At 38.4% G+C, this 27,237-nt stretch overlaps 1 protein-coding gene across 1 annotated transcript in view; it reads left to right on the forward strand.

Annotated features, from left to right (window-relative positions):
- TNNI3K (TNNI3 interacting kinase) overlaps positions 1–27,237 on the forward strand; it is a 381,325-nt gene that overhangs the window by 189,720 nt on the left and 164,368 nt on the right. Inside the window, exons 15-17 of the mRNA XM_010591188.2 lie at positions 69–126; positions 251–445; positions 1,546–1,650. Coding sequence (XP_010589490.1) covers positions 69–126; positions 251–445; positions 1,546–1,650 — 358 coding nt within the window. The remainder of the gene's footprint in view (positions 1–68; positions 127–250; positions 446–1,545; positions 1,651–27,237) is intronic.

Raw genomic sequence — 27,237 nt, forward strand, 5'->3', positions numbered from 1 at the left:
AACTGTCAGCTTTAGTTCAATGAGTTCAAAATAGTATCTGTTTATTTATTTCTTTTAAATAATTTTAGGTTCTTTTGGGAAAGTATATAAAGGACGATGCAGAAATAAAATAGTGGCTATAAAACGGTAAGCAAGCAAATGAGAATATTTGATATCCAGGTGGGTTTGTAACCTTTAAAAAAATGTGTTGAAGAAGCACCTTTTCTTGATCCACCTGCTGATTGAGGATTTCCATTGTTGCTGTTTCCAGTTATCGAGCCAACACCTACTGTTCCAAGTCAGATGTCGACATGTTTTGCCGAGAGGTGTCCATTCTCTGCCGGCTCAATCATCCCTGTGTGATTCAGTTTGTTGGTGCTTGCCTGAACGATCCCAGCCAGTTTGCCATTGTCACTCAGTACATATCAGGGGGTTCTCTGTTCTCCCTTCTTCATGAGCAGAAGAGGTATGGGATCTTTCTTTTGATTTATCATTTGGCATATCTTTGGAATTACCCTTGAACCAACTTTAGAGGTTTACATCTTAGATGAGCCATCACTATCTGAAATCTCTGAGCAGTATCAAGTGTGGCATTTTAAGGATGGTTAATAACTTATGCCCAATAATTGTGTTTAAATTAATACAACCACTTCTGTGCTTTCTTAACAGGAATTCAGTTGAAGGTAACAAATCCTAAGGAATTTAAATTGGTAACTGGTGCTCATAATAATCAAGCTAAATTTGACATACCAATAAAGCAGATACATGTACAGTTGTCCTCCCTTATCCAAGGGAGACACGTTCCAATACCTTCCCCTTGCCCATGGATGCCTGAAACCGGGGGTAGTATGGAACCCTATATACACTCTCTTTTGTCCTATACATACATACCTATGATAAAGTTTAATTTATAAATTAGGCACAGTAAGAGATGAACAACAATAACTAATAATAAAATAGAACAACTATAACAACACAGTGTCATAAAAGTTATGTGAATGTGGTCCCTGGGTGGGACAGAGCAAGACGGCCTGAAATTTCATCACGCCACTCGTTCAATACTTTCCAACCCCTGTTAACTGCAGGTAACTGGAATCGAGGAAAGGGAAACTGTGGATAAAGAGGGCTACTCTAATCTTGGAATAAAATAATTTCCAGGCATTGCAGTATTTATTAAATAAAGTTTTTAAAAAAGAATGGACTTGCATAAGTCTAGTTTGAACTCACTTCCTAGAGGTATGCCTACAGTAATTAGAACATGGTTCCACTCACTCAGTGATTAGATTCCATTTTTATGCTATTACAGAGGAATTAAATATAATATTACAAATATTATAAAATCAAGTATACTGCTTTAAATAAGATGGGCTTGTATCTGACTTGACTTATAAGTAAACATTATCTGATGTAGAAAATCTATTTTACAGATTGGTTGAATTTTTAGCTTAACCTTCAATAAAGCTTAAAGACTGAAATCAAATCACACACACCATTTGATTTATTTTAGAAATATATGGTATTGGTTTTGACCATTTCATCCTCATTAAATCTATTTTTAAATTCTAGGATTCTTGACTTGCAGTCTAAATTAATTATTGCAGTAGATGTTGCCAAAGGAATGGAGTACCTTCACAACCTGACACAGCCAATTATACACCGTGACTTGAACAGGTATTTTTTTTTTTTTTTTCTTAAATAAAAACCTTAGAACTGAGTAACAGACTAGAAACCTATGACAGATGTCAGGGAGAATACATTTAAGGTTTACTGCAAATCAGGTTTTTCTACTTACCCTGTGGGTAAGGGGACAGGTTACCAAAATCCTAGGCAATGAAAAGGTTTGCCGTTGACTTTTGCAGGACTAGAAAGCTGTATAACAATAATTCAGGGATCTTTCAGCTATATGAAGAGTGTTCAGAAAGATAGTGATATCTGAAAGACTCACCAACTAGCTAGGTCCCGGGTCAGTGAGGTCAGGTCAAGGACTGAGCTCAATGACATTATAGCATGCCGTATCTCATATAAAGTTGGATGTTATAAAAATAGGAAGATTTAATACAAAATTATCTGAAACACTACTCTTGTACTACCATCTTGGTATTTTTATTCTAGTAAACTCAGCCAAAACACAGTGGCTTATTTACCTAGTTTATGACAAGAGATGTTTTAATGTAAAATAGAGGGTTGAAATAAATACAGAGCCAGAGTGTTCCAGTGCTTGAACTTCAAGGGGTTTCAAAATTTCCTTATAAAGCAAAACCCTTCCTCTAAGTGAGGTCTGACACAGAAGGCCAATATACAAAATGGAGCAGCTTTAGTTGAAGGCAGAGTGTAAAGAACTCTGTTTGCATATCATTTTCCACTGTTCAAGGAGGGGGATCCCTTGCTACCTCAGTGGAATCCCAAAGGCTTTGTGGAGGATAATTGGACAACCACTGAACCAGTTTAGGACGCAAGTCAGATTATTCCAAATCAATGACTTTCAGCTCATGATCAGGAAGGTTCATATAGATTCTATATATAATCTTTTGTACAATCTCCATAGTTCTGAAGCTGCTTAATATTAATTAGTTTATTCATTTGGTCATTCATTCAACAACTGTCTGAGCATCTACTATGTTCAAAGCTTTCTACCTGGCACGGTACAGCTTGCAAAGTGAAACTTCCATAGACTGTTTTCAAGGAGTTTTCACACTGTGGTAGAGAGGAAAATACATAAATACAACATATAAAATAACAATTTCTCTAAAATGAATTATGAAAAATATCTATAAAATTTTAGAAAGAATATTAATTACTTCTGAGGAGTTTAGAGACAATGTCATGGAAGAGGTGACATTTGAGCCTGGCCCTGAAGGGTAGATAGATTAGAAGAACATTTTAGACTTATGGAAGGCATTATGAAAATAGATTTCCCATTACCCATTACCCATTACCATGGAGTTGATTCTGGCTCATGGCAATTCCATGTGAGTCAGAGTAGAACTGTTCCCCATAGGGTTTTCAATGGCTGCTTTTTTGGAAGTAGATTGTCAGGCTTTTCTTCTGAGTTGCCTCTGGGTAGACTTGCAATGCCAACCTTTCATTTAGAAACCAAGTGCATTCACCATTTGTACCATCCAGGAACTCCAAGAAAATGGAGATCAGAAAATGAAAGGTATATGCAGGAACAATGAATAGTTTTACTTTAGTGTATGAATGTATGTAGTGTGTGTGTATAGTTTATGAAGGGGAGGATTAGGAAAGAAATATCGAAAAATAAATTGGAACAAAAACACAGAAATCAGTGAATACCAGAATAAGGTAGTGTAGACTTTGTTCTGGAAGCAAGAACTGAAGCTGTTTGAGCTGGGAACCACAAGTTTGGAGCTGTATTACAGGAAGATAAAATTGTTTAAAAGATGAACTTGCAGTACTCTAGACGAGAAGTAGTGAAGAGCCGAATTTCACTAGTAGCAATGGAAATGAACGGAAGACACAGACATGAAAGACAGGAGAGATAAAGTAAATCAGATGTGAAAAGTGGTTGACTATTAAATATTGGCAGTAGACATAGGTTGGACTCTTTAAAATTATTTGCTAGTTTTCAAATAAGTTATTTGTTCACTGTTACCTATTATTTCTAACCTTTACCTCTCTATTCAAAGCATGATGTTTCTTCTTTGAATTTCAGTGACAATTTTTAGAAAATAGATTAAGATGAAGATAATAAATTAACATATAAACCCAAACACAAACTCACTGCCTTGGAGTCAATTCCAACTCATAGCGACTCTATCTATGGGACAGAGTAGAACTACCCCATAGGGTTTCTTTATGGAAGCAGACTGACACATCTTTCTCCCAGGGAATGGCTGGCAGGTTCGAACCGCAAAACTTTTGGTTATGTACCACCAAGACTTCTTAATTAACATATAGCAAACTGGTAATTTGTGAGTTTGGGGAGTATTATCTTGTCATTACAACCATCTTTGCGTGCGGTATTAAAGCAATGAGTGATCCTTGCAAGTTTTCGCTAGCTGTAACTCTTCATTTGCGGGGCAATTGAATATGTATTTTATTTTCCCTTGAGTAGCTGCAAGTGGTTGCCACCAGTTTATACACCAGGGCCAAAAATATAAACTTTGATTAAACATGAAAAGAGAACATTTATTATGTAACAGATATTAAAAGTGAAAATATAACATTTATTATATAACATATATATGTTTATGTTTACCATTTTTCCACTTCTAATTAATCTAAATGCTTAAATTGTACCAAAATGTCTTCAAATTTTATAAAACACTATTTCATAGATACCTAAGTATAAGTAGAGCCTCAAAACATCATGTCTGTTATTTGTAAATTATTTTCTACCAATTTTTAATCTGGTGGCAACAATGACAACAAATCAATTTTTCAGGTTATTGCACATTGTATATGCATATAGCACTGTGAATGGTCCAAAAGAGTATGAGATGTATTCCTTCCCCTTGGAGGGCCTACTAAAATCTGCAGAGCCCTGGTGATGCAATGGTCAAGAGCTTGGCTGCTAACCAAAAGGCTGGTAGTTCAAATCTACCAGCTGCTCCTTGGAAATCTTATGGAGCAGTTTTGCTTTATCCTGTAGGGTCTCTCTGAGTCAGAATCGACTTGACAGCAACAGATTAGTTAGATACATTGGACATACGTCCAAGAAACAACTGAATTTCCATTTAAGGCAGAAAATGATTAAGCACCAAAATGATTATGTAGCAATTTTCAAAGGATTTCAAGTAAGTCAGATATCAAAGTAGAGTGGAAGACTCCCTGGAAGATGTAGAGCTAAAATTAGACTTTGAAGAATAGACATACATTTTTCCTTAGTCTTTTCACAGCATATTAAAAACCCACTGCCTTTGAGTTGATTCCTGCTCATAGTGACCCTATAGGCCAAAGTAGAACTGCCCCATAGGATTTCCAAGGCTGTAAATCTTTACGGAAGCAGACCGCCACCTTGTTCTCCCACCACATGGCTGGGGGTTTGAACCATTGACCTTTTGGTTAGCAGCCGAATGCTTTAACCATTGCACCACCAGAGCTCCCTTATAGTATACTAACCTCTGCCTTTCCACAGTACTTACAAAATCCCTCTGGGGGAGGTAAAGGATGCAAATCATAGACTGAGGGACTTGGACACTTGTTTGCATTTGTATTGAAATAACTTGTTTACATTTTTATCTCCCCCACTAGTCTAGACCTGTGCAGGCCTCAAGAGCAGAGATCCTGCTCTTTTCATCTCAGATATCTAGAGCTGAATATAGTGTCTCACACAGAAAAGATGTTCAATCAATGCATGTTAAATTGAACAAAATTCTTGGGGCATTTCTATGTCATTTCAGGAAGGAATGACCTCTTTGGCATATGTATGGCTACTTGCGGATATAGTCCAACTAACTTACCCGATACCTTTCATCATTTTAAAGGAAAGAGAATGTTTGAACTTACTGATTCTCCCACAGAGGGGACACTTCTATCTTTGGGTTTGTGATTTAGTTGAGTGAAAGGAAAAAAAAAAAAAAGAAAACTCTCTTTTCCCCTGGCAAGCAAGACCTCCCTGAGGCACCTTGCCATTACATAGATCTGAAAGTTACTTTAGATCTTCAATATGTGCTAAGGAGAAGTTCAAAGAATAAGTAAAAAAGTTGTTCTTTTCAATGATGATAATGATGATAATTCTAGTTACCACTGAGTTGATGCTGACTGACTCATGGTGACCCTGTGTGTGCCAGAGTAGGTCTATGCTCCATAGGGATTTCAATGGTTGATTTTACAGGAGGAGATCACCAGGGCCTTCTTAGAGGCCACTCTAGGTGGACTCAAACTACCAGCCTTTATGGTAGCACATTAACTCTTTGCACCACCCAGAGACTAATGAAGATAATACCTATCACTTATTTAACACTTATAATGTGAAAGGAGCCCTGCTAACCCCTTGTCGTGCATTATCTCATTTAATCCTCATAACAACACTATGCCGTAGTTATTATCAACTCAATTTGAGTGAAAAGGAAACAGAATAGAGTTTTAAGTCTAACATAGTACCCTTATAGTGTTCTTAGCAATATGTTACACTGTCCCAATCAAGCAAAATAAAAAAAAAAAAAATATGTCAGAACAGAGACAGAAGGAGCCTGATGATATTAGATTGGCGTCCTCCATTTATCAGATTTGCTCTCTGTACTTCAGTCCTTAAAAGGCTCAATTCCCGTGACCCAAAATTCTTCATATCATCCCTCATGCCTCTCTGCTGATGTGTTTTTTCTTCTTCCACACCCATGTTCTACTGATGTGGAGTAAAGGGTGCATATAAGGCATGCAGGTAAATTTTGTTTGGCCCACAGAGTTTAAATATTTTTTTTAATGTATATAGCTTTAGGCAGAAATGTACCCTCCAATTTGCCATAGGCCCAAGCACCTGCCAACTTACACCTGGCCCAATTTATATACAGTCATGCACTGCATGGTATCCACTCAGGCAGCATCGGATCACATACACATCCACAGTCCCATAAGTTATAAAATTCCCACTGGAGAACGGGAGGAAGTGGGCGTAACACGTAAGAAACACTTCCAAACCATGCAGTGTTTTCATGAGTGTCACAAAGTAGTGTGTGCATTCATTATTACAAACCGTTATATGTATTTAACTCAAATTTTCAATATAATAGCTTTATGGAAGTCCATTCTTAAGTACGAGTTGTCTGTAAGGCAGACCTTCGTAACCTGGGGACTGTATGTATGTAATATGGTGTTCATACAAAGTTCAAATCACATAACGTACTATTTGACAAAATGGATCATGGACGTTAAGCAATGTAACTGTATTCATGTTAAAAACCAAAAAACCGAACCCACTACCGTGAGTCAATTCCGACTCATAGCGACCCTATAGGGCAGAGTGGAACTGCCCCATAGAGTTTCCAAGGGGCGCCTGGCGGATTCAAACTGCCAACCTCTTGGTTAGCAGCCGTAGCACTTAACCACTACATCACCAGGGTTTCCACTTACTCATGTTACAGCACTGGAATTTGCAAGCCATGGTTTACAGCCAAAGGTTTTAAAGCTGTTTACTAGTGGCTCTCTGTGTTCTTGGAAAAGGACATTTTCCAAATTGACAGTGAAACAGAAACACCTCTGCAAACATATGGGGGTCAAATGAACGGTCTTCTCCCTGTGTAAGTATGTAGTATAGCATGTAGTATAACAGTACCATAAGAAATGAAATCTTGATACCTCCATCACAGAGTGATAATGACATTCCCATGAACTAATATAATATATATGAAAGCATTTTGGAAACTGTGAAGCACTATACAAATGCTATTTGTTACTGCTGTTAATGCCTTGCTTGTTCCCTTATATTTTGGGGATGGGAAGAAAAAACCCAACAACATTCTCATGCATATAGTTCTTTCTTTTTATATAACCCAATTAATTAGCTGGAGGTCTAGATCTGAGAAAGAATGTAAGCTTATTCTGGTGTCTATAAAGAAAATAATTAGATAATTTAAAAACAGTCAATTTCCCAATGATGAATGACAGATAATTTAAAAAGACAAAGCGCTGGTAAGGGCTAAAGGAAGCTTAATTTTGAAGATGACATTTAACTAAATTAATGCAGATTTTATAAAGTGTCAAAGAAAACAATATTATTGACAGAAAATTTTAATAATTGTTTTTAAGTTAAGGTATCCATTTGCATTTTAATTGTATACAAAATATAAAAGACTTGCATTTAAAAAAATACAAATATCTGGTACAAATAAGTCATTAATTGCTTTTCTAATTACCTATTAGATACAATTGTACTTCTCAGTTTGCATATAGAGTCCCATTCTCAAATATTCCTTTCAGTTGTGACTTTCTTAAGAAGTGGTGTAGTAAGTAGTTATTTAATGTGGATGGGCAAAAACCATTTTGAGGAGACTTGTGAATACCTGAATAGAGAACATTTAATTGATTACTACATTACAAAACCTACAGGAAGTCCTACAAGAGAATGCATTGAAATTCCTATGAAATCCTTGACAAGCAACCTTATGCTTGTGCTTCCCCATTATAAAGCCAATCATAACAGTGTTTAAATTTTGTCAAAAAAAAAAATTGTTATTCCTTTTCACTTTAAAAATAAGATTGTTGTTGTTGTTAGGTGTTGTGGATTCCGACTCATAGCACTCTTTGTTCAGCAGAATGAAAGACTGCCTAGTCCTTCACCATCCTCACAATCATTGCCATGCTTGGGCCCATTGTTGCAGGCACTGTGTCAATCCATCTTGTTGAGTGTCTTCTTCTCTTTCGCTGACCTTTTATTTTACCAAGAGCCCTAGTAGCATAGTGGTTAATTGCTACAGCTGCTAACAAAAAGGTTGGCAGTTCGAATTCACCAGCCACTCCTCGAAAACCCTTTGGGGGCAGTTCTAGTCTGTCCTATAGGGCTGCTATGGGTTGCAGTTGACTCATAGCAACAGGTTACTTTGGCAAGCATGATGTTCTCCTCCAGGGACTGGTCCCTGCTGATAACTGTCCAAAGTACATGAGATGAAGTCTTGTCATCCTTGCTTCTAAGGAGCATTCTGGCTGTACTTCTTCCAATACAGGTTTGTTTGTTCTTCTGGCAGTCCATGGAATATTCAGTGTTCTTCACTAACACCATAATTCAAAGGCATCAGTTCTTCAGCCTTCCTTATTTATTGACCAGCTTTCTCACGCAAATGAGGCAATTGAAAATACGACGGCTTGGGTCAGGCGCACTTTAGTTCTCAAAGTGACATTTTTGCTTTTCAACACCTTAAAGAGGTCTTTTGCAGAAGACTTGCCCAATGCCTACGTTGTTTGATTTCTTGACTGCTGCTTCCATGGGTGTTGTTTGTGAATCCAAGTAAAATGAAACTCTTGACAACGTCAATCTTTTCTACATTTATCATAATGTTGTTTACCGATTAATTAATAAATAAAATAATTAATTATTAAACCATATTTATTCATAAACCAATGATTAATTAATAAACAACAACAAAAGTTTTTTAAAAATATACTATTACTGTGGAGTCGATTCCCACTCATGGCGATCCCATGTATTTCGGAGTGGAGCTGTGCTCTATAGGATTTTCAGTGGCTGATTTTACAAAAGTAAATTGTCAGTTCTTTCTTCTGAGGCTCTACTGGTAGATTCAAACCACCAACTTTTTGGCTAGCAGCCAAGTACATTAACTGTTTACACCACCTGAGGACAACTAGTTAATGTAAAATATTGATTGAATGCTTGACATGAACCAGAATCTATGCAATGTCTTTGGGGATACAGTTGAGAATGACAGATGATAGCACTTTTTCTAGCAGAGCTTAGAGCCTAGTGAAGTAGTTCCTAAACTTTTCTGATCATTAGAATCATCTAGGGACTCTTATTAAAGAATTCAGAATGCCTTAGGTTGGTCCTGGAAATCTATACTTAAAAGTATAGATTGTTTAAAAACAAGATTGCCAGCTAATTCTTATGATTAAGCAAGGACAGAAAACATTGTTCTAGTGCAGCAGTTCTCAACTCTGGCTGCACATTAGAATCTCTGGGAGAACTTAAAAGAAAATCTTAATGTTGATTATATCAGAATCTCCAGAAGTGGGGACCAGGTATCATATGATTAAAGAGAACCCTTGGCACTAACCAAAAAGTCAGCAGTTTAAACCCACCGGCCACTCCACAGGACATGTGTTGCAGTCTGCTTCTGTAAAGATTTACAGCCTTAGAAACTGTATGGGGGCAAGTTCTACTCTGTCCTATAGGGTCACTATGAGACAGAATTGACTCGAAGGCAACCCAAAACCTCTATGAGACAGAATTGACTCAAAGGCAACAGGTAAGTATAACCTTTATGGGAGCAGATAGCAAGGTCTTTTCTCCCATGGAACCAGGGCTCCTTAGAGAGCACTTTAGGTGATCCCAGTGTGCAGCTAGGGTTGAGAACTACCTTCTAGTCATATGTCAAATATCACTGTTAACCATCTGCCATACGATCTTAACCTTCTCTGCTGCTAGTGGGGGGTGGTAATATTGGGAAACCAAGTCACAATGTAACTCCAAATATTTTGAGAATCATTGCCCTTGATACAGTATATCCATCCATTCATTCACTTATTCATTCATTCTGCCAATAATGCATGCAAAATAAAGATCCACAGGCTTGTGGCTCCTGTGGCACATAGTAAGTTGCAAGGATCTTCAATTATAATCCGTAACTGATACTACCGGGTTCCCAGGAGTCTAGAATCTTCACAGGCAGCAAAAACAAAAGTAAGAATTTCAGTAACCAGAAAATTGCAGTACGCATAGTCCGTGTAGGTATTCAAGGCTATAAAACCTAGAATAATACACAACTATATATATACATATAAAACACATATAGAAAGATTCATGTAGTTGCTTGTGTGTATGTTGGTATATAAAAAAAATGTATTATATATCATTGCACATATAAACATACATATTTCTATATGCTTTTTTGGTGCTTCTAGCTTTTCTCAACTAGAGTTCTGAGAGAATTAAACCCTACAGAAAATGACTTGAAGGACATTTTTTTTCAATTCTCCTAAGGATGAGACATAGCTATTACTATTTGGGATTCATAGAAGAGAAATTACTTCATTACATACATAAAATGGATTCCTTAGATTCACTAGGGAAACCCTGGTGGCCTAGTGGTTAAGTGCTATGGCTGCTAACCAAAAGGTTGACAGTTCACCAGGTGCTCCTTGGAAACTCTAGGGGCAGTTCCACTCTGTCCTATAGGGTCATTATGAGTCGGAATCCACATTATCGAGAGAATCTCCTTTGCTTAAAGTCAGCTGGTTATGAATATTAATCACCTGTACAAAATACCTTAACATCAATATCTAGACTAGTCTTTGACCAAAAAATTGGACACTATAGCTTAGCCAAGTTGATACAATATTAACCATTACAACCACTAATTGGAAATTATAGTGAAAACTACTTGATAAAGCTTTTTATTTATCAATAAATCTTGAAATAACTCCTATTCACATTCGTTGGTTGAGCTAAAGCCATAACAATAGCTTTGTGAGTATAAGGACATGTGGCCCTGATCCAAAATATTATTCAAGAGGAAAAACATATAACTGTATGAGATATACTAATATGAAACAAGCTATATAAATTCAAAAACATAAGTCAGGGGTCCACGTAAAACAAAACAAAGCTCATACATGTTTCCTCAAGAGTGAAAATTAAAACACGGAAAGATAATGATGGCTGTGTTCAGAGAAGCTTATAGCAATACAACAGAAGGGGCTCCTCCACCACTTAGCTCTACAGATTACTCTCATCTACCTGTGAACTTCACTAAGGTGTTAAAATCTAGTCATGATTTCCATTTTAATTTCTGATGTGCTCAGCCTCTATTTGACATCACTATGTCTGTCCTCAGCTTCCTGAACCTCAGAGAAAGCAGGGATTTCCCTCTGATTCTCTAATTCCCACTCATTTATTAAACAGAAATTCGCCATCCAGCTAGCCCCTCCTCTTCTCTGAGGATAGATTCATTCCTGCCTCCTGCCTGATTCTCACAGCTCCCAGAGGGCCAGCTCTGCCCCAAACATTGCCATTGTATTTCATTTTTGTTAAGGTGTTCCACCTAAACCAAATTAGCAGGTCCCTCCCTCTCCTCACCCCTGCCACCAGAATGTCCTTTAGTACTGAGTTGTCCTCTCTTTGTGCTCAGCCAGAAATAGCTAAAGTTTTCTCTCAGGGCCGGTTAAAATATCCTTCCTCTCTCAGCTGCCTCCATTAAAATGTCTCATTTAATTTAGGCTGCATTACTACTTCTAAAAATAGCCCTCTTACTTAACACCCCATTAAGTATATTCCCTTAGACACATTAAAAAAAAAAAAAAAAAAAAAAAACCTCCCTTTAAATTAAAACAGGTATATTTAAGTCAGAGGAAACATCACTTTGTCCACACTACCTTGTTGCTGACACAAACCTGGTTAAACCTGCTGTCTCTCATAGTAGCTTCCTTCAGGATCTTTGCTACTACCATCGTCCCAGTCAGACTAGTCATCCCAGACCGTTTCCTGAACCCTACATCTTAAGGATGTGTCCTAAGCCACTGTATCAGGTTCCTAGGGCTGCCATAGCAAATTACCACAAACTGAGTGACTTAAAAAGACAGGAATTCATTCTCTCAAGGTTTTGGAGGCTGCAAGTCCAAAATCAAGGTTTTGGCAGGGCCATCCCTCCTCTGAAGCTCGTAGGAAACAACCATTCTTTACCCTTTCCAACTTCCAGTGGTTCCTGGCATTCCTTAGTTTGTGGTAGCATAATTTTAATCCCTGTCCACCCTAATCCAGTATGACTTCATTTTAACAGAAAGATCCCATTTCCAAATGAGTTCACAATCTGAGGTTCCAGGTGGATGAGAATTTTGGAGGACAGTAGTTAGCACAAACAGCCACCATATGCCATCTGAAATACTCTATAAAATTAGGTGCGTATACAAATAAATGTCTCTGTGTATAATGGAGCCCTGGTGGTGTCGTGGTTAAGAGTTCAAAACTTCTAACCAAAAGGTCGTTAGTTAGAATCCACCAGCCACTCCTTGGAAGCCCTATGGGGTAGTTCTACTCTATCCTATAGGATCACTGTGAGTCTGAATCGACTTGACTGCAATGGGTTTGGTTTGGTTTGGGTTTGGGTGTGTATAACAGATTCCAGAAAATCAAGTACTAATTGGGCCCAAAAGGAATTTCATGACAAAAAAGTTTACTTTTTATTTGACATAAAAATATTGCTAGTCCACACCAGAACCTGGCCTCAGGATTTCTTATCCTAGTGCATTTTGTGGTTCACTCTGCTGTCTCTTTCTTTAACAGAACACAGCCATACTCTGAGAATTCCCAAAGCCAGGGAGGTCTTCCCTTAACAGTGTCTTTCCTTAACAGTGCTATCTTCTCTCACCCAAGGCTGAGCTTGCAGGAGTAGAAGGCACACCTCTCTTGATCCTCTAAAACGTTTCAAATGCTTCTCTGTGACTGATGGTGAAATAACTGGCCTGCAATTTTCTGCTGTTTCTGGTTCCTTACATTGCCGTTTTCTATTCTTCAGGGATATGGTCTGTTTAAAGTCAGCTTTTGAAAATGTCAACAAAGGCTTTTCTCTGCTCAGCCTCATTTCTTCTCTGCTCTCATTTCTTGGGAGGCAAGTGAGCTCGCTCTTGGCACCTTGTCGATTTCCTGAACAGATAACCTTTCAGTAATGATATTAACGCTGACTTGTGGTAATCTGTGCATTTCTCAGTTCATCATTTTCAACCCTTGCTTTGAGATTCATTTACACTGTGTTCTTAAGATCCTGGAGTTTAATTCTCTGAGTGCAACCTGACGAAGTACCCAGAGCCAGAATTTCAGCTAATGAGGAATATTCTCAATAGGTGGATGCTTCCTTTCTCATTGACTTAATTTCCAATATCTGCAATTGGATTTGTCCTAGAAAAAGAGACAAAGGTAATTATAAGCTTTCTTGCCTTGTTTAATATTTTCTATTTCAAAATCCTCACTATCAGCCTTAGGAGGAAGCAACTCTCCAAATACCATTAGTCTTCTCTCACCGGGAAAGCAGCATGGACAGGCCTGGAACCTGTGTTGGTATGGGCTGCCATCCTACTGGAAGGCCACAGGATGAACTACTTAAGAACATAAGCAATGGAACCAGATGATCAGGTTCAAATCCCAGCTCAGTCACTTTTTACCTGTGTCCTTGGACTTTTTTTTTTTTTAAAACTTATCAGTGCCTAAGTTTTCTAATTTATAAAATAGCAATAATATTACTGACCAGCTTCCAGTGGTTCCTGAGTTTAAATGGGAAGAGAATTAGCTATTATTATTATCATTATTTTTTTCTGTATTTTTCTGGAAAAATATTCTCATTACTTAATATTCTCATATGCCCAAATTTCTTTACTGAATTAATTGTTTCTAAGGGCCTGTCTCACCTTTGAGTGTATTGTCTCAAGCCTTGGTTATAATGTCTTAGAAGGGTCATTTCTAACTATCATAAAGGTCTGGAAGATAACTGGGTTCTTTGACTATAGATTTTTCCGTAAAGGAGGGCAAGGGGATTCTAATCATACATAACTGACTTCATTGAGACCCCCTATCCCTTCATGGTTCAGACTTGCAGCAGGGATTTAATCTGACTTTCTCATTAGGGAGATGCACATCTGGAACAGAATTTGATAAAAATATAGCTTAGGGTTGACAGGGTTATTTGGTTATCCAACATTCTTCTCGGTGATTATTTTTCCTTAGGTTCATTCACAAAACATAAGCTTACAATTTTAACACCAATTATTCAGTCACTCAAGAAACATTTGTTGACTGATATGATTATGGCAGAGAAGAGGGAGATGTCACCAGAGTCACATTCCAGAGGTCATGTAGGGCAAAAAAAAAAAAAAAGCCAAATAAAAACTCTGTTTTATCAGCTCTATGGGACATCTACGTGGTTAAGTGGCTTTCCTTATCTATGTTCAACTAGCCTAACTATTGACTCAACTCAGGAATTGTCCTTCTCACTATAAAGTGCAGGGGACGATGTTTTTTTCAAAGTTAACATTGAGAAGATGCTCCCTTCAATAGACCGAGAAAAGGAAGAATTCATGCCATCATACTTTAATTCCCAAGAGACAGTAATTTTTCTCACGTCTATTTCTGATCTTATTCTGTTGCTGCTGTTACATCGCCTGACTTCTTTCGGCCTCTGGTTCCCCATTTGCAAAATGGATATAATAATGCCTGTGCTGCTGTGTTCACAGAGATGTCCGTATGATGATAGGGGTGTCAGGCAGACAGCACATGAAGCACCTTGGAGAGAGATTCTATAAGAGAAATCTGTATATCATTTACGTTAATCACATGAAGCTGAGATGCCGTAAAGTCTCGGGATAAGATTCTTTTTATATCCAGCTACTGGATCTGTAGTCTGGATTATCTTCCTCCAACTGAAGGTAAAAGGTTTTGTGGTTACTAAATGTTGTGCAGAATAACAGACTCCTTTTCTGAAAAGCTTAGTATCATCTTGACCAGGATGGAGAAAAGAGCATATGAGCCCACGGAATGACTAGAACTCTTTAATCCTGGAGGGATGGTCTTTGTATCAATTACATTTTAAGTCTCGTATGTGAAGAACTGTATTCTCAGTAACTAAACCCTCATTTAATGGCTTTCACAACCTACAGAAAGTTAGTGAAAAGCTTGCCTGGTGCTGTGATGAAATAGCACTAGGACACTGATGGTGTCTGGCTTCTTTCTGTTGCGGGGGAAATCCTCTTCTAAATTCTTAAAATAGCGATTGCCTTTCATTAAATCTGTTCAGAGTTAAGGGTGTGAAGATCTTGAGCGACCTCTTTCTTTGGGAAAGGAGCACATTTTAATAGGTTTTTTTTTCCTGTCTGTGTTCCCTGAAAGATTTAGCCTCTGGCAGGCCTCCTGAACTACTGGGTTTTGTAAAGGAGAGGATTGATTACATGCTTCTTCTAATTCTTTCTCTTTCTTTAATTTCTTTTTTCTCATTTCATACAGAGAATGAGAAAGATATTCTGAGTCTCCTTCTATTAAGATACGGATGGCCTTAAGGGCAGACATTTTAGCATTGGATTTTTATTAACCTCTTCTGGCTTTGACAAGGTTTCTTCTTTTTTGATCCCTAAATATGAAAGTTTCTTCTTTTTTGCTTTATAAAACTCTTATTTGCCAGCGTTATTTCTTAGCACTGTAAGCAGTAGAGAGAAAACAAGAGCTTCTTTTTTTTTCTTTTTTCTTTTCCTTTGCCTTTCTCAGTTGAACTGCATCTACAGCCTCTATCTGAAAAGGTCATTTTAGTATAGGCATTAACATATGGTAGTCTCTCTGATGAAAATACTCTCCCCATCCCTGATGCCTCTGTCCTTACCATCTACCCCTGCATGCCCCTCCATACTTCGTCTCTGCCAATATCTCTTTTCTCCTACCTATGTCCTATCCGGAAACTCTGGTGGCATAGTGGTTAAGTGCTATGGCTGCTTACCAAGAGGTCAGCAGTTCGAATCCACCAAGTGCTCCTTGGAAACTCTATGGGGCAGTTCTACTCTGTCCTATATAGGGTTGCTATGAGTCAGAATCGACTCAGTGGCAGTGGGTTGGTGTGTTTATGTCCTATCCATCCTTAATGCTTCTTCCAGGAAGTTCTCCTATGTGTTCCCACAGCACACCTTGGCCTTGCTTATCTCAGCATAACACTTAATCGCTGTTTTAAATTCCTCATATTCTTGAATGTATTCTGTACTATATATAAAGTAAAACAAAACAAAAAAATTAAACTTGTTGCCATGGTGTTGATTCCAACTCACAGCGACCCTATAGGACAGAGTAGAACTGCCCCATAGGGTTTCCAAGGAGCAGCTTGTGAATTTGAGCTGCTGACCTTTTGGTTAACAGCCATAGCACTTAACCACTGTGCCACCAGGGCTCCATTCCTTACTATACCCTAAGCTTGATCAGAAGAGGGACTGTATCTTTGCACCATTTTTATTCCCGATACTAAGCACTGAGTCATAATAAAAATTCAATTATTATTTTTCAAATAAATGAATGAACAATTCAAGGAATATAAGAATATCATATGTTAATGCTTCTTTATGCCAGATGTTGAGCTCAATGCTTCCAGGCATTATCTTATTAAGCCCTCATAGCTCTACACGATGGTATTTTTTTTTAATGCAAAGGCATATGGAGACTAAGCAAATTACCAAGGTACTGAGAAACTGTTTTAATCTTCCTGAAATCTGGATTTTTGGGTCCATGGAGTAGTGGTGACCCCCCCACACCCCATGCCATTTGCCTTTACATGTCCTTTTGAACCTGGAGCCTTTCAGAAGCTGGTTTTCCTGGAGTCACCTTCTTCAGGTCAAACAATAGCCTAGTAAGCATCTTAGGGGAGACTGGTTTGCCTTAGGCATTGGGCTTTTTTGAAGTATTAGCTATGCGGTCAGCTTCAGGTAGCAGGAAGTCGAGGGTCTGACTGGAAGATGTGCTTTCGGATACAGGGCACATGGCATGTCCTTAATGACTCTTTTTACAACTGATTGACCCTGAAGCCCACGTGTGCTCTGACTCTGTCTCCTGCAAAACCAATGTGAAAGGAATTTACAATGATCCTTTGGAGCGCCTTCCCAATACTTTTGGTTTGATGCTACCTGATCCAAATAGTATCAACTCACAATAAATGTATTCTGTTACACCAATTTCTGGTGTTTCTCTGCACATTTAGGTTTTTAACAGTACACAGCTGGTAGGTGACAGACCTGAAGTCATTACCTATACTATACAGTCATAGAGTCCAAAACATAGGTATATATATATATATAGCACTTAATTGTATGAAAATAATTTTTTTGCTCAATTAAGATTACTATTCCACACATTATTCACCTGGCTGTTTTGCGCTGTAGGTAATTGTCTGCGTGCTGGTCACTAAAACCTATTCCAAAAACTATAAAGACAGAGAGGAAAGAAAAGTCAATCGGTTGACTGATCTGATTTTCTGATCTACTCAGGTGAAAAGTTAGTCAAACAACTGGTTTTGCAATGTAGACATAGCCCAAGACTATCATGATTCTCAAGAAAAATACAACCCCCTGAAATTATAGTGATTTCTGGTCACTACTGACCATGTAGCTTTGAACCAATATCTGCTTTTCCTGAATTGATTGATCTCCCTTCTCACAGGCAACATTTTTTATTTTCTAACCTGCAGCATTTCTATGCCTGACTGGAATATTTTTGCATTTGATTAATGTTTTCATTTGACTTTCAATGAGGTCTCACAACAGTTTGGCTTGTCACAGTCAAATTATTTAAATATTCCTTGGAAAAGAGTATGTAGGAACTAAATTCAGATTCATGTGAACCTGAAAAAAGAGTGGCGACATTTCTTGAACTTGTTATATTTTTATGTCTAAATTAATCATTTCATAATTTCATTTGATGTTGATGCTCAGCCTCTTAAATGTAGTGATTATTGGACATCTTAATGGAAGAGTCTTAATTTTTAGGTGACCCAGAAGTTGCTCTCTGTCAAGGGTTTGTGTTCTTTTTTTGAATATTCCTTGTGGTTTCAACAGCACAAATATATTATGCCTTTTACTGATATTAATAAAAATTCTTTTTTTTTTAACACAAATGCCTAAATGAACCTGTTACCTCTCAGTTACTCCTCATTTCCCCTAATTGATTGGGATTAACCAAAGTATGGATTCAAATATGGTTGACATTCTCAGTCTGCATTCAACTCATACCAAGTAAAAGAAGACACACATAAAAGAGTACAAACTGTATGAGTCCATTTACATAAAATTGTAGAAAATGCAAACAAGTCTATAGTGTCCAAAAGCAAATTAGTGGTTGTGTGGACCAAGGATTGAGAAGAATGGACTGCAAGGAAGACTAGAATGGACTGCAAGGAAGACTAGAAATCCTTTCAGAGTGATAGAAATCTTTTATATCTTGAATGTGGCAGTGTGTTTCACAAAGGTACATAGCTACTAAAACTCATCAAATTGTAGTTTTTAAATGGATGCAGTGCTTCCTCCTAACGTGGCTAAAGTAAATTTTAAATGGAATGACAGATATAAAAAGTGAAATACTTAAAAAAGAGATATGCAAAGTTGTATGAAATGGTTATCTTTCTAATGAAAAATAAAAATTATTTGCCCTTTTAAAAACCTTAAAAAGAAGAAACAATCTCACTGAGGACATCAGAACCAATTCCAGTAAAAGGAGAAGAATCAACAGCACAGAACTGGAAAAAAAAAAAAAAAGGATTTACTCTGATGGCATCACTGAATATAAATCTTTATTGCACTAAAGTCTTGAGTTGGCTGTCTGTAAATGTTAGCTTTCAGAGGACGGTAGACATTGACAGAAAGGGAGATGAAAGAGCATCTTTGAGACTAGCATTTACCCTCTGTTCACTCTCGCAGGTTCTGGTCTAATGCAAACAATATTCAGTACCAGAATCTATTCCTCAGTCAAATATGAAAGTGCACGTACTGAAGGGCAAACAAGAGGACCACAGTGTTTCTGCATAATCAAAAAACTGGTGGGGTGAAGACATTAAACCAAAAACCAAACCTGTTGCAGTTAAGTCAATGCCAACTCATAGCGACCCTATGGGACAGAGTAGAATTGCCCTATAGGGTTTCAAGGCTGTAATCTTTATGGAAACAGACTGCCTCATCTTTCCTCCACTGAGCAGCTGGTAGGCTCAAACCACTGACCTTTCGGTTAGCAGCTGAGCACTTAACCACTGCATCAACTGGCCGATACAGCATCTGAAAAGAAAAATATCTTCCCTAAAATCACCCAGTAGTCTAAAAGCAATGTGCTGTTAGATATGCAGCATGGAAGTGTACATCATAGGCATGTTGTTGAGATGGCTTTTCCTTTTTTCAAGATGTCATTTAGTTGAGAAGATGCTTACAGGGGCTAATGAACATTGATGTTGTAACTCAGGAAAAGATGCAATTAATTCATTTACAATCTAGATCATGAAAATGAGATTGTATAGACAGCATAACTCAGTGCAACAAATATAAAACCAGACTTCTTCCCCAAAAATAGAATTGGGGAGAGGAGCATAAGTCTCCACAAATGAAAAAGTATATACCAAAGCACTCTAAGGCCAGGTTAACCCAAATTCAGAAAATTGGGTTGGATAATTCAAAATTAGTTTGCAGAAGGAAGTTAGCACTGTTGATGTTCAATTCTCAGTAATGAACACAGCGAAGGCATTTGTGATAAACTGTGTCTTCCCTGGTGACTCAGAAAGGTAGAGCTCAGACGGCTCTTATTGGGCAGTGGTTTATTTATTTTGCTGACCTTCGATGGGTGCTGAACATCTGCATTCATTGTCAGGACAAGGCAGGTTTAAGCATTTCAGAGAGCTGTTCAGTTACTTGTAAAAGTTAAGATTTCTATAGATAGGCTATACCATCTATCTATCCATCTATCTATCTATCTATCATCTATCTATCCATCTATCTATCTATCATCTATCTATCTATCTACCTATCATCTATCTATCTATCATCTATCTATCTATATGTATTCTTCTAATGTATATATCTATACAAAAACCCAGTGCTGTCGAGTCGATTCTGACTCATAGCGACCCTATAGGACAGAATAGAACTGCCCCATAGAGTTTACAAGGAGTGCCTGGCGGATTCAAACTGCAACCCTTTCATTAGTAGCCATAACACTTAACCACTGTGCCCCTAGGGTTTCCATATATCTATATAGATATACGCGTTCTTCTAATTTAGTAAATACATTTAACAGATAGCTTCTGCTGCAAAAACACACAAGCACTGAAGGACGCTAATACCAAGAAAAAAAAAAAAAAAAACCCAGTAGCCCCATAATCTCACCTCCTTTATTCAAGTGTCTCAATAATTGGATATTATAAATACCTTCTCTCATATATGTTCCTTTTTTATTTACATTTTTCAGAGTAAAATACGCTCTGAAAAAAATAAAACCAACGTTATTGACAACTACGGAGAATATATCCTAGATGGAAGAAACAAAACATTAATTACTTAATTAATTTCATTAAAAATCTCATTTTGAGGATTTGATTTGAAGTGCTGCAATAGTTTTGCTTGGTCAAATGCTTATATAACGGGAATAGTGTGGAGCTTTATACACATTACTTACAGTATGTGTTCTGAAGACCAGGTCTCAGAGATGGATTGTTATGAAAGAGAACCTTTGGGACTTCTCAGACTGAAGCACCTCTCCCAAAAGCTAGCCTGGGCTTGCCCACACACACTTTTAGAATCATTTCTAGTAAAAGAAGTTATTATTGGTTTTGTCCAACAAAGCATTCACTAAGATTTGATGTGACAGTTTTCAGAATAGTGGTAGTATCAAAGAAAACCTGTAGCCATGAAGTATGGTAGAAGGACTATGTGCTTTGAAGTCAGAGAGATGAAGTTTTAATCCTAGCTCTGCCACTTCCTAACACTGTAATGGTGAGCAAGGTACTTCTAAACATCAGTTTCTTCATTTTAAAAAATAGATATGGTATCTATCTCACAGTATTATTTTAAATTTACTACCAGTGTCTGGCACATAGTAGACATTCAATAAATAGTATTTCTTGGTTCCTTCACCTTAAATGGCTCCTAAATAGCTACTTCCTACAAATTTCCTTATTTGCAAGTATGCCTATCAAGTTCTAACCCTCACGCCCCACCCACTGCCATTGAGTTGATTCCTACTCCTAGTGACCCTATAGGAGAGACTAGAACTGCCCAATAGAGTTTCCAAGCAGTGCCTGGCAGATTTAAACTGTCAACCTCTTGGTTAGCAGCCATAGCACTTAACCACTATACCACCAGGGTTTCCCTAACTCTCATAGCTTTGCTATAAATAAGAATTGCAAATAATATCTCTAAGAAGAGCACTTAATAATTCTTTCTCTGTCTTTCTACTGTCCCAATCAAAAAATTCCTTCTGCTGATGGTCATCATATGATGTGATTAACTTCACTAATCATCAGAGAGAGAGAGTGTGTGAAAGAGAGAGCCTACAGAGATGATGGAAATGCAATGCAAATCATAGTCCAAAGATCAATATTATACCTTCTAATAGTCAAACCTCTAGTAATCAGTCTCCCTTTCCCCTCCTCCTCTGCAATATCAGAGCTTTCCTTAATGCAGCCACCTGAGATCTGGTAGATAGGTAAGAAGGAGACATTAAAAAAAAAAAAAAAATTAGGTTACCATAAATAACTCACAGATGGATAATTGAGAATTAACACTATTCCATGTCATGAATTAAATTGAGTCCCCCAAAAAATGTGTATCAAATTGGCTAGGCCATGATTCCCAGTATTATGTGATTTCCACCATTTTGTCATCGCATGTGATTTTCCTGTGTTGTAAATCCTATTACCACGATGTTAATGAGATGGATTAGCTGCAGTTATGTTGATGAGACCTACAAGATGAGATTTTGTCTTAAACAAATCACTTTTGAGTGTTAATGAGGCAAGATAGGAGTAGGGTATATCTTGAGTCACAGCCTTGTAGGAGGGTATAACTCAAGTCCCACCCTTACTCAAATTATGCCCTTGCCTGCATTGTGGCCTGTATCCAAGGTATATATGTGGGTGCTCTGGTGGCGCTCTCTCTCTCTCACTTTGTATCCTGCATCCAGTTTGTGATTATCTGACCTCTAATTCTTGGAACTTGAGCCAGTAACCTAGCTATCTGGCCTGCCAATTCTCGGATTTGCATGCTTCTGCAGCCCCATGGGCCAGTGATCTACCATCTGACCTGATTTGCCAGCTTCTGCAGCTATGTGAGCCAACAGCCTGTCATCTGAGATGCCGGTTTGGGTTCATCAGCCCCTGCAACCACGTAGGTCAGAAGAAGCCTGGGCTTGACCCACGGATTTGGAACTTGCCAGCCTCCACAACCATGTGAGCCATTTCTTTGATACGGTTTGTGAGTTCTGTGAGACATCAGAGCAAATTACAGAACCCAAAACAGGAGGGAGAGTACTAAGGGGAGGGAGGAGGAGTAGTTAATGTTAGAGATGATGGAGTGGTGCAGCAATTTGGAAAAGTTGGACACTTGGGACATCTTTAACCTCTGCCTCATAGGACCAGCTTTGTACTGATCCTTATAAAAGAAATTATTGATTTAAAGGGAGATGATTTTCAAATTTGAACATTTTCAAGTTATTTTATTTTGACTCTTGGAAAATGCACCATCAAACTGCAGGCGCACAATCACATTCTAAACTTTCACACTGCCCTGAGAAGCACGTCTCAGGGAGGTCTCTTGAGAGGTTTACAAATGGGACAACTGCTGGGAAGGCCAAGACAGTGCACAAGCTACTATTCTCACCAGGAATTCTTGTTCCTCATCTATGACATTTGTATGCTTCTTGCAGCAGGCAGCTGAGGCAGAATTTGTCATACCTGTCTTCAGAGCACCCATGGCATTATGAGCACTTTGGGGAGTGGGTGAGAGCATGCCCCATCTCACTGTGAGCTATCAAGAAAGGGTAGGGATGACAGATTCAGGACACCATAAGATAAATTATCAAGAGAACTCTGGCAACGTTGTAGGGACTGGCTTAACACAGGAGTGCACAGGAGTGTTTGCCATAGGTTAGGAGGGAATTAAAATAGCCCAGGCCAGATGTAAAAATTGTCTAAACAGAGAAGGTAGCAACAGGAAAGCAAAGGAATGTAGGGATTACAGATCTCTGGTAGAGGTGGTAGGAGCCTTGGTGACACAGTGATTAAGCGCTTGGCTGCTATCCAAAAGGTCGGCAGTTCAAATTCACCAGCCACTCCGCTGGAGAAAGATGTGGCAGTCTACTTCCATAAAGATTACAGTCTTGGAAACCCTATAGGGCAGTTCTACTTTGTCCTATAGGGTCTCTTTGAGTTGGAATCAACTCCACGGTAATGAGTTAATGGGTACAGGTGGAACTGTGTCTGGTGCCTGATCCAAAGTAAGGGTGAGAAGGAGAGAGGATTGAAAGACATCAAGATTTTAGGTGGCTAAGCTCACACTAATGATGCAGGAGGATAACAAAACCGATGTCAACTATTTGTATTTGAAATTCCAGTGGAATAATCTTTACCTTGTATAAGACAATTGTAAGGAGTATGGTATCAGGCATTTAGAAATTGCCCAAATGGTACTTTCCCTTGGAAGACTGCTCAGCTTTACCTCTCCTCCTGAACCTAGTTAGGTGCTTCCTTTCTGTGCTTCCTATAGCTCCATTTCTTTCCCTGTGTTAGCACTTACTTCCTTTATTGGAATTTCCTTCTTCCTTCTATCTCCTCAACTAGACTGTAGGCTCAGGGAGAGCAGGAAACACGGCCATCTGGCTTACCTGAGTACCATTACACCAAATAATGTTGTTGTTAGGTGCCATCAAGTCGATTCTGACTCCTAGTGATCCCAGGTGACAGGGTACAACTGTCCCATAGGGTATTCTAGGCTGTAATCTTTACGTGGACAGATCACCGGGTCTTTCTCCTACAGAGCCATTGGGTGGGTTTGAAGAGCCAACCTTTTAGTTAGCAGCTGGGCACTTAACCGGTTACACCACCAAGGCTGTTTATACTAAGTATAAACTCACCAAACCCATTGCCATCCCATCGATTCTGACTCATAGTGACACTATAGGGCAGAGTAGAACTCCCCCATAGGTTTTCCAAGGCTGTAATCTTTATGGAAGCTGACTACCACATCTTTCTCCTGTGGATTAGCTGGTGGGTTTGAATTGCCTGCCTTTTAGTTAGCAGCCAAACACTTAGCTGCCGCATCACCAGGGCTCCTTACACCAAGTATAAACATACCAAAATCAAACTTGGTGCCATTGGGTCCATTCTGGCTCATAGCGACCCTATAGGACAGAGTAGACCTGCGCCATAGGGTTTCCAAGGATCAGCTGGTGGATTTGAACTGTCAGCCTTTTGGTTAGCAGCCAAGCTCTTAACCACTGCGCCACCAGGGCTCCACATCAAATGTGATGGTTTGGGTTGTATGTCAACTTGGCTGGGCCATGATTCTCAGTGGTATGGCAGTCATATGATGTGATCATTTCCATGATGAGATTTGATATAAAGTGATGGGATCTGCTGTGAGTAGTCAATCAGTTGAAAGGGAGTTTCCTTGGGCATGCAGTGTTCATCAGTATAAGTGGACTTTCTGGCAAGACTTGTGGGCTTTTGCTTGCTCTGGATCCTGCAGCTGGTTCCTGTTCATCTGACCTCCAGTTCTTGGGACTTGAGCTAGCAGCTTACCTGAGGTCTTACCTGCCAATGTTGAGATTTGTCGATCTTTTCAGCCTGTGAGCAAGATCTCTACTCTCTGACCTGCCGATCTTGGGTTTGCCAGCCCCAGCAGCTACACAAATTAGGAGAAGCCTCTATCCTGACCCACAGACTTGGGATGCTCCAGTCTCTACAATGGCGTGTCCCATTTCCTTGATATAAATCTCTGTATATATTTATACGCTTTACTGGTTTTGCTTCTCTAGAGAACCCAGCCTAAGACACCAAATATAGAACATAATAAATAATACATACTAAAAAAAATTGTTGAATTTTTTTTAGTATAGTGTCTCTGGAATATTTGGAAGTTGTAAAGTGCTAGATGTAATTTCAAATAGGTCATAGCTATAACTATGAAATAAATTGACTTTACTCTGTGTAGAGAGTCCAAATAGAAATAGTGATAGGGTAAGTGCTGATACAGGATGAGAAGCCATTATAGGGAAGCAGGGGGTAGTCAAAAACATAGAGGGAAAGGGGGAGAAATTTAGAAAGGAGGAGATATCAGAAATGTCAGGTACCTCAAAAACTGTAGGACATCTGGCAAGAACACAATGATATTGGACATCTTTAAAAGGAGGTAGACAGTGAATAAATATTGGCACAACAAAAATAAATGTTGCCCATTATTTCAAAACTAGAAAGAATGAGTTGATGAAAGTAGAAAACACTCCCTACAATTCCTGGATTCTTTAATTCAGTGTTTTCCTAAAGTCTTCAGTGCTCTAGTCATGTGACATATGCCATGGAAAAAGACTCTCTGATAAAAGAAGCTTGGGTAAGGTTGACTATTATCTCTTCCTTTTTGGGATTTGGAAAATACATTAGAAGTTCTGTAATAATCGGTCAATTTTAACAAAGCATTTTACCAACTTCTTTGACAACTTACAGAATACCTATTAACATTCCAGAATAAATAATGTTCCCTGGAATGCCTTTGGAGACATGCTGCTTTGATTGTGTGACTGTAAAAAGGTTTATATCCTCTAATTACACAAGATATATTAGTGGGTGCTGTCAATGCTTAACTCAGAAATCTTCCTGATTTCAATAGCTCTTTGAAAGCGATGTATTCTTTGAGTTCCATCAAAGTGCAGCTTGGAGAAGTGTTAATACTGTGTACTGATATTCTTTTATTCAACCAGTATTTAATCTGCACCTCCTATATACCAGGCACTGTGCTCAGTCTTCAGGATACAGAATTAAACAGGATAGCAAAGGTCCCTGCTCTCATGAAGCATACAAATAGGGGTGTGGGTAGAGTTCGGAGAGACAGACAATAAACAAATAAAAAAGCAAGGTAATTGCAAGTTGTGATAAGTGCTATAAAATATGTTGATGTGGTAGAAAGTCTTTGGGGTGGAGGGACTGATTTTGATTGTTGGCACTGGAAGGTGGTATTTGAGTTGAGAGCTGAATAATAAAAAGAATACAGACTGGTGAAGACCTGGATGGGGAATGATTTACAGAGAAACAGCAAATCAGTTAAATGAAAAATCCTTAAGATAGGAATGGGAGGAGGAAAAAAAAGATACATACATATACATATATATATATAAAATGAAGAAGTGATAGAGAATGAAATCAGAGAAGTGAGCAAGAGCCCAATCATGTATAGCCTTATGGGCCATTTGGGAGTTAGTTGAAGCTTTATTTTGGTTGTGATAGTAAGCTGATGAGATGTTCAAGCACGAGAGAAACATGATCTGATTTATTCATTTTTTCATTCAACGGATATTTATGGATCTTATACTATACGCAAACTTTCTTTTAGGTACTGGGGATACTGCAGTAACCAAAAGAGATCCTGCTTTTATGGAGGTTTTATTTTAATTAATGCTTTAAATGAAGTTTGCTCTGAATTACTGTGGAGAATAGATTAATATGGGGCAAGAGTGGGAGGAAGGAGAGCAGTTGGGAGTCTCTGGTGGTATTCCAGGTGAGAAATGAAAGTGAGTTCAACTAGCATGGTAGCAGTGGAGATAGAAAGAAGTTGATAGATTTGATGTATTTTGTTCAGGTAGAGTCCGCTAAACTGCTGATGGATATAATAGGAGATGAAGGAAAGAGAACTTGGTAGACACAGATGTCATTTTTTGAGAAGTTTAGCTGAGAAATGACTTTTGGGAAACAAAAACCAAGAGGTCTTTTGTAGCCATGTTAAATTTGAGATGTCTATTAGATATTTGGAAACTCTGGTGGCATAGTGGTTAAGAGCTACGGCTGCTAACTGTAAAAGGTTGGCAGTTCGAACCCACGAGGTGCTCCTTGGAAACTCTATGGGGCAGTTCTACTGTGTCCTATAGGGTCACTATGA

Source organism: Loxodonta africana, chromosome 3 (genome assembly GCF_030014295.1).
Source record: "Loxodonta africana isolate mLoxAfr1 chromosome 3, mLoxAfr1.hap2, whole genome shotgun sequence".
Taxonomy (NCBI): Eukaryota; Metazoa; Chordata; class Mammalia; order Proboscidea; family Elephantidae; genus Loxodonta; species Loxodonta africana.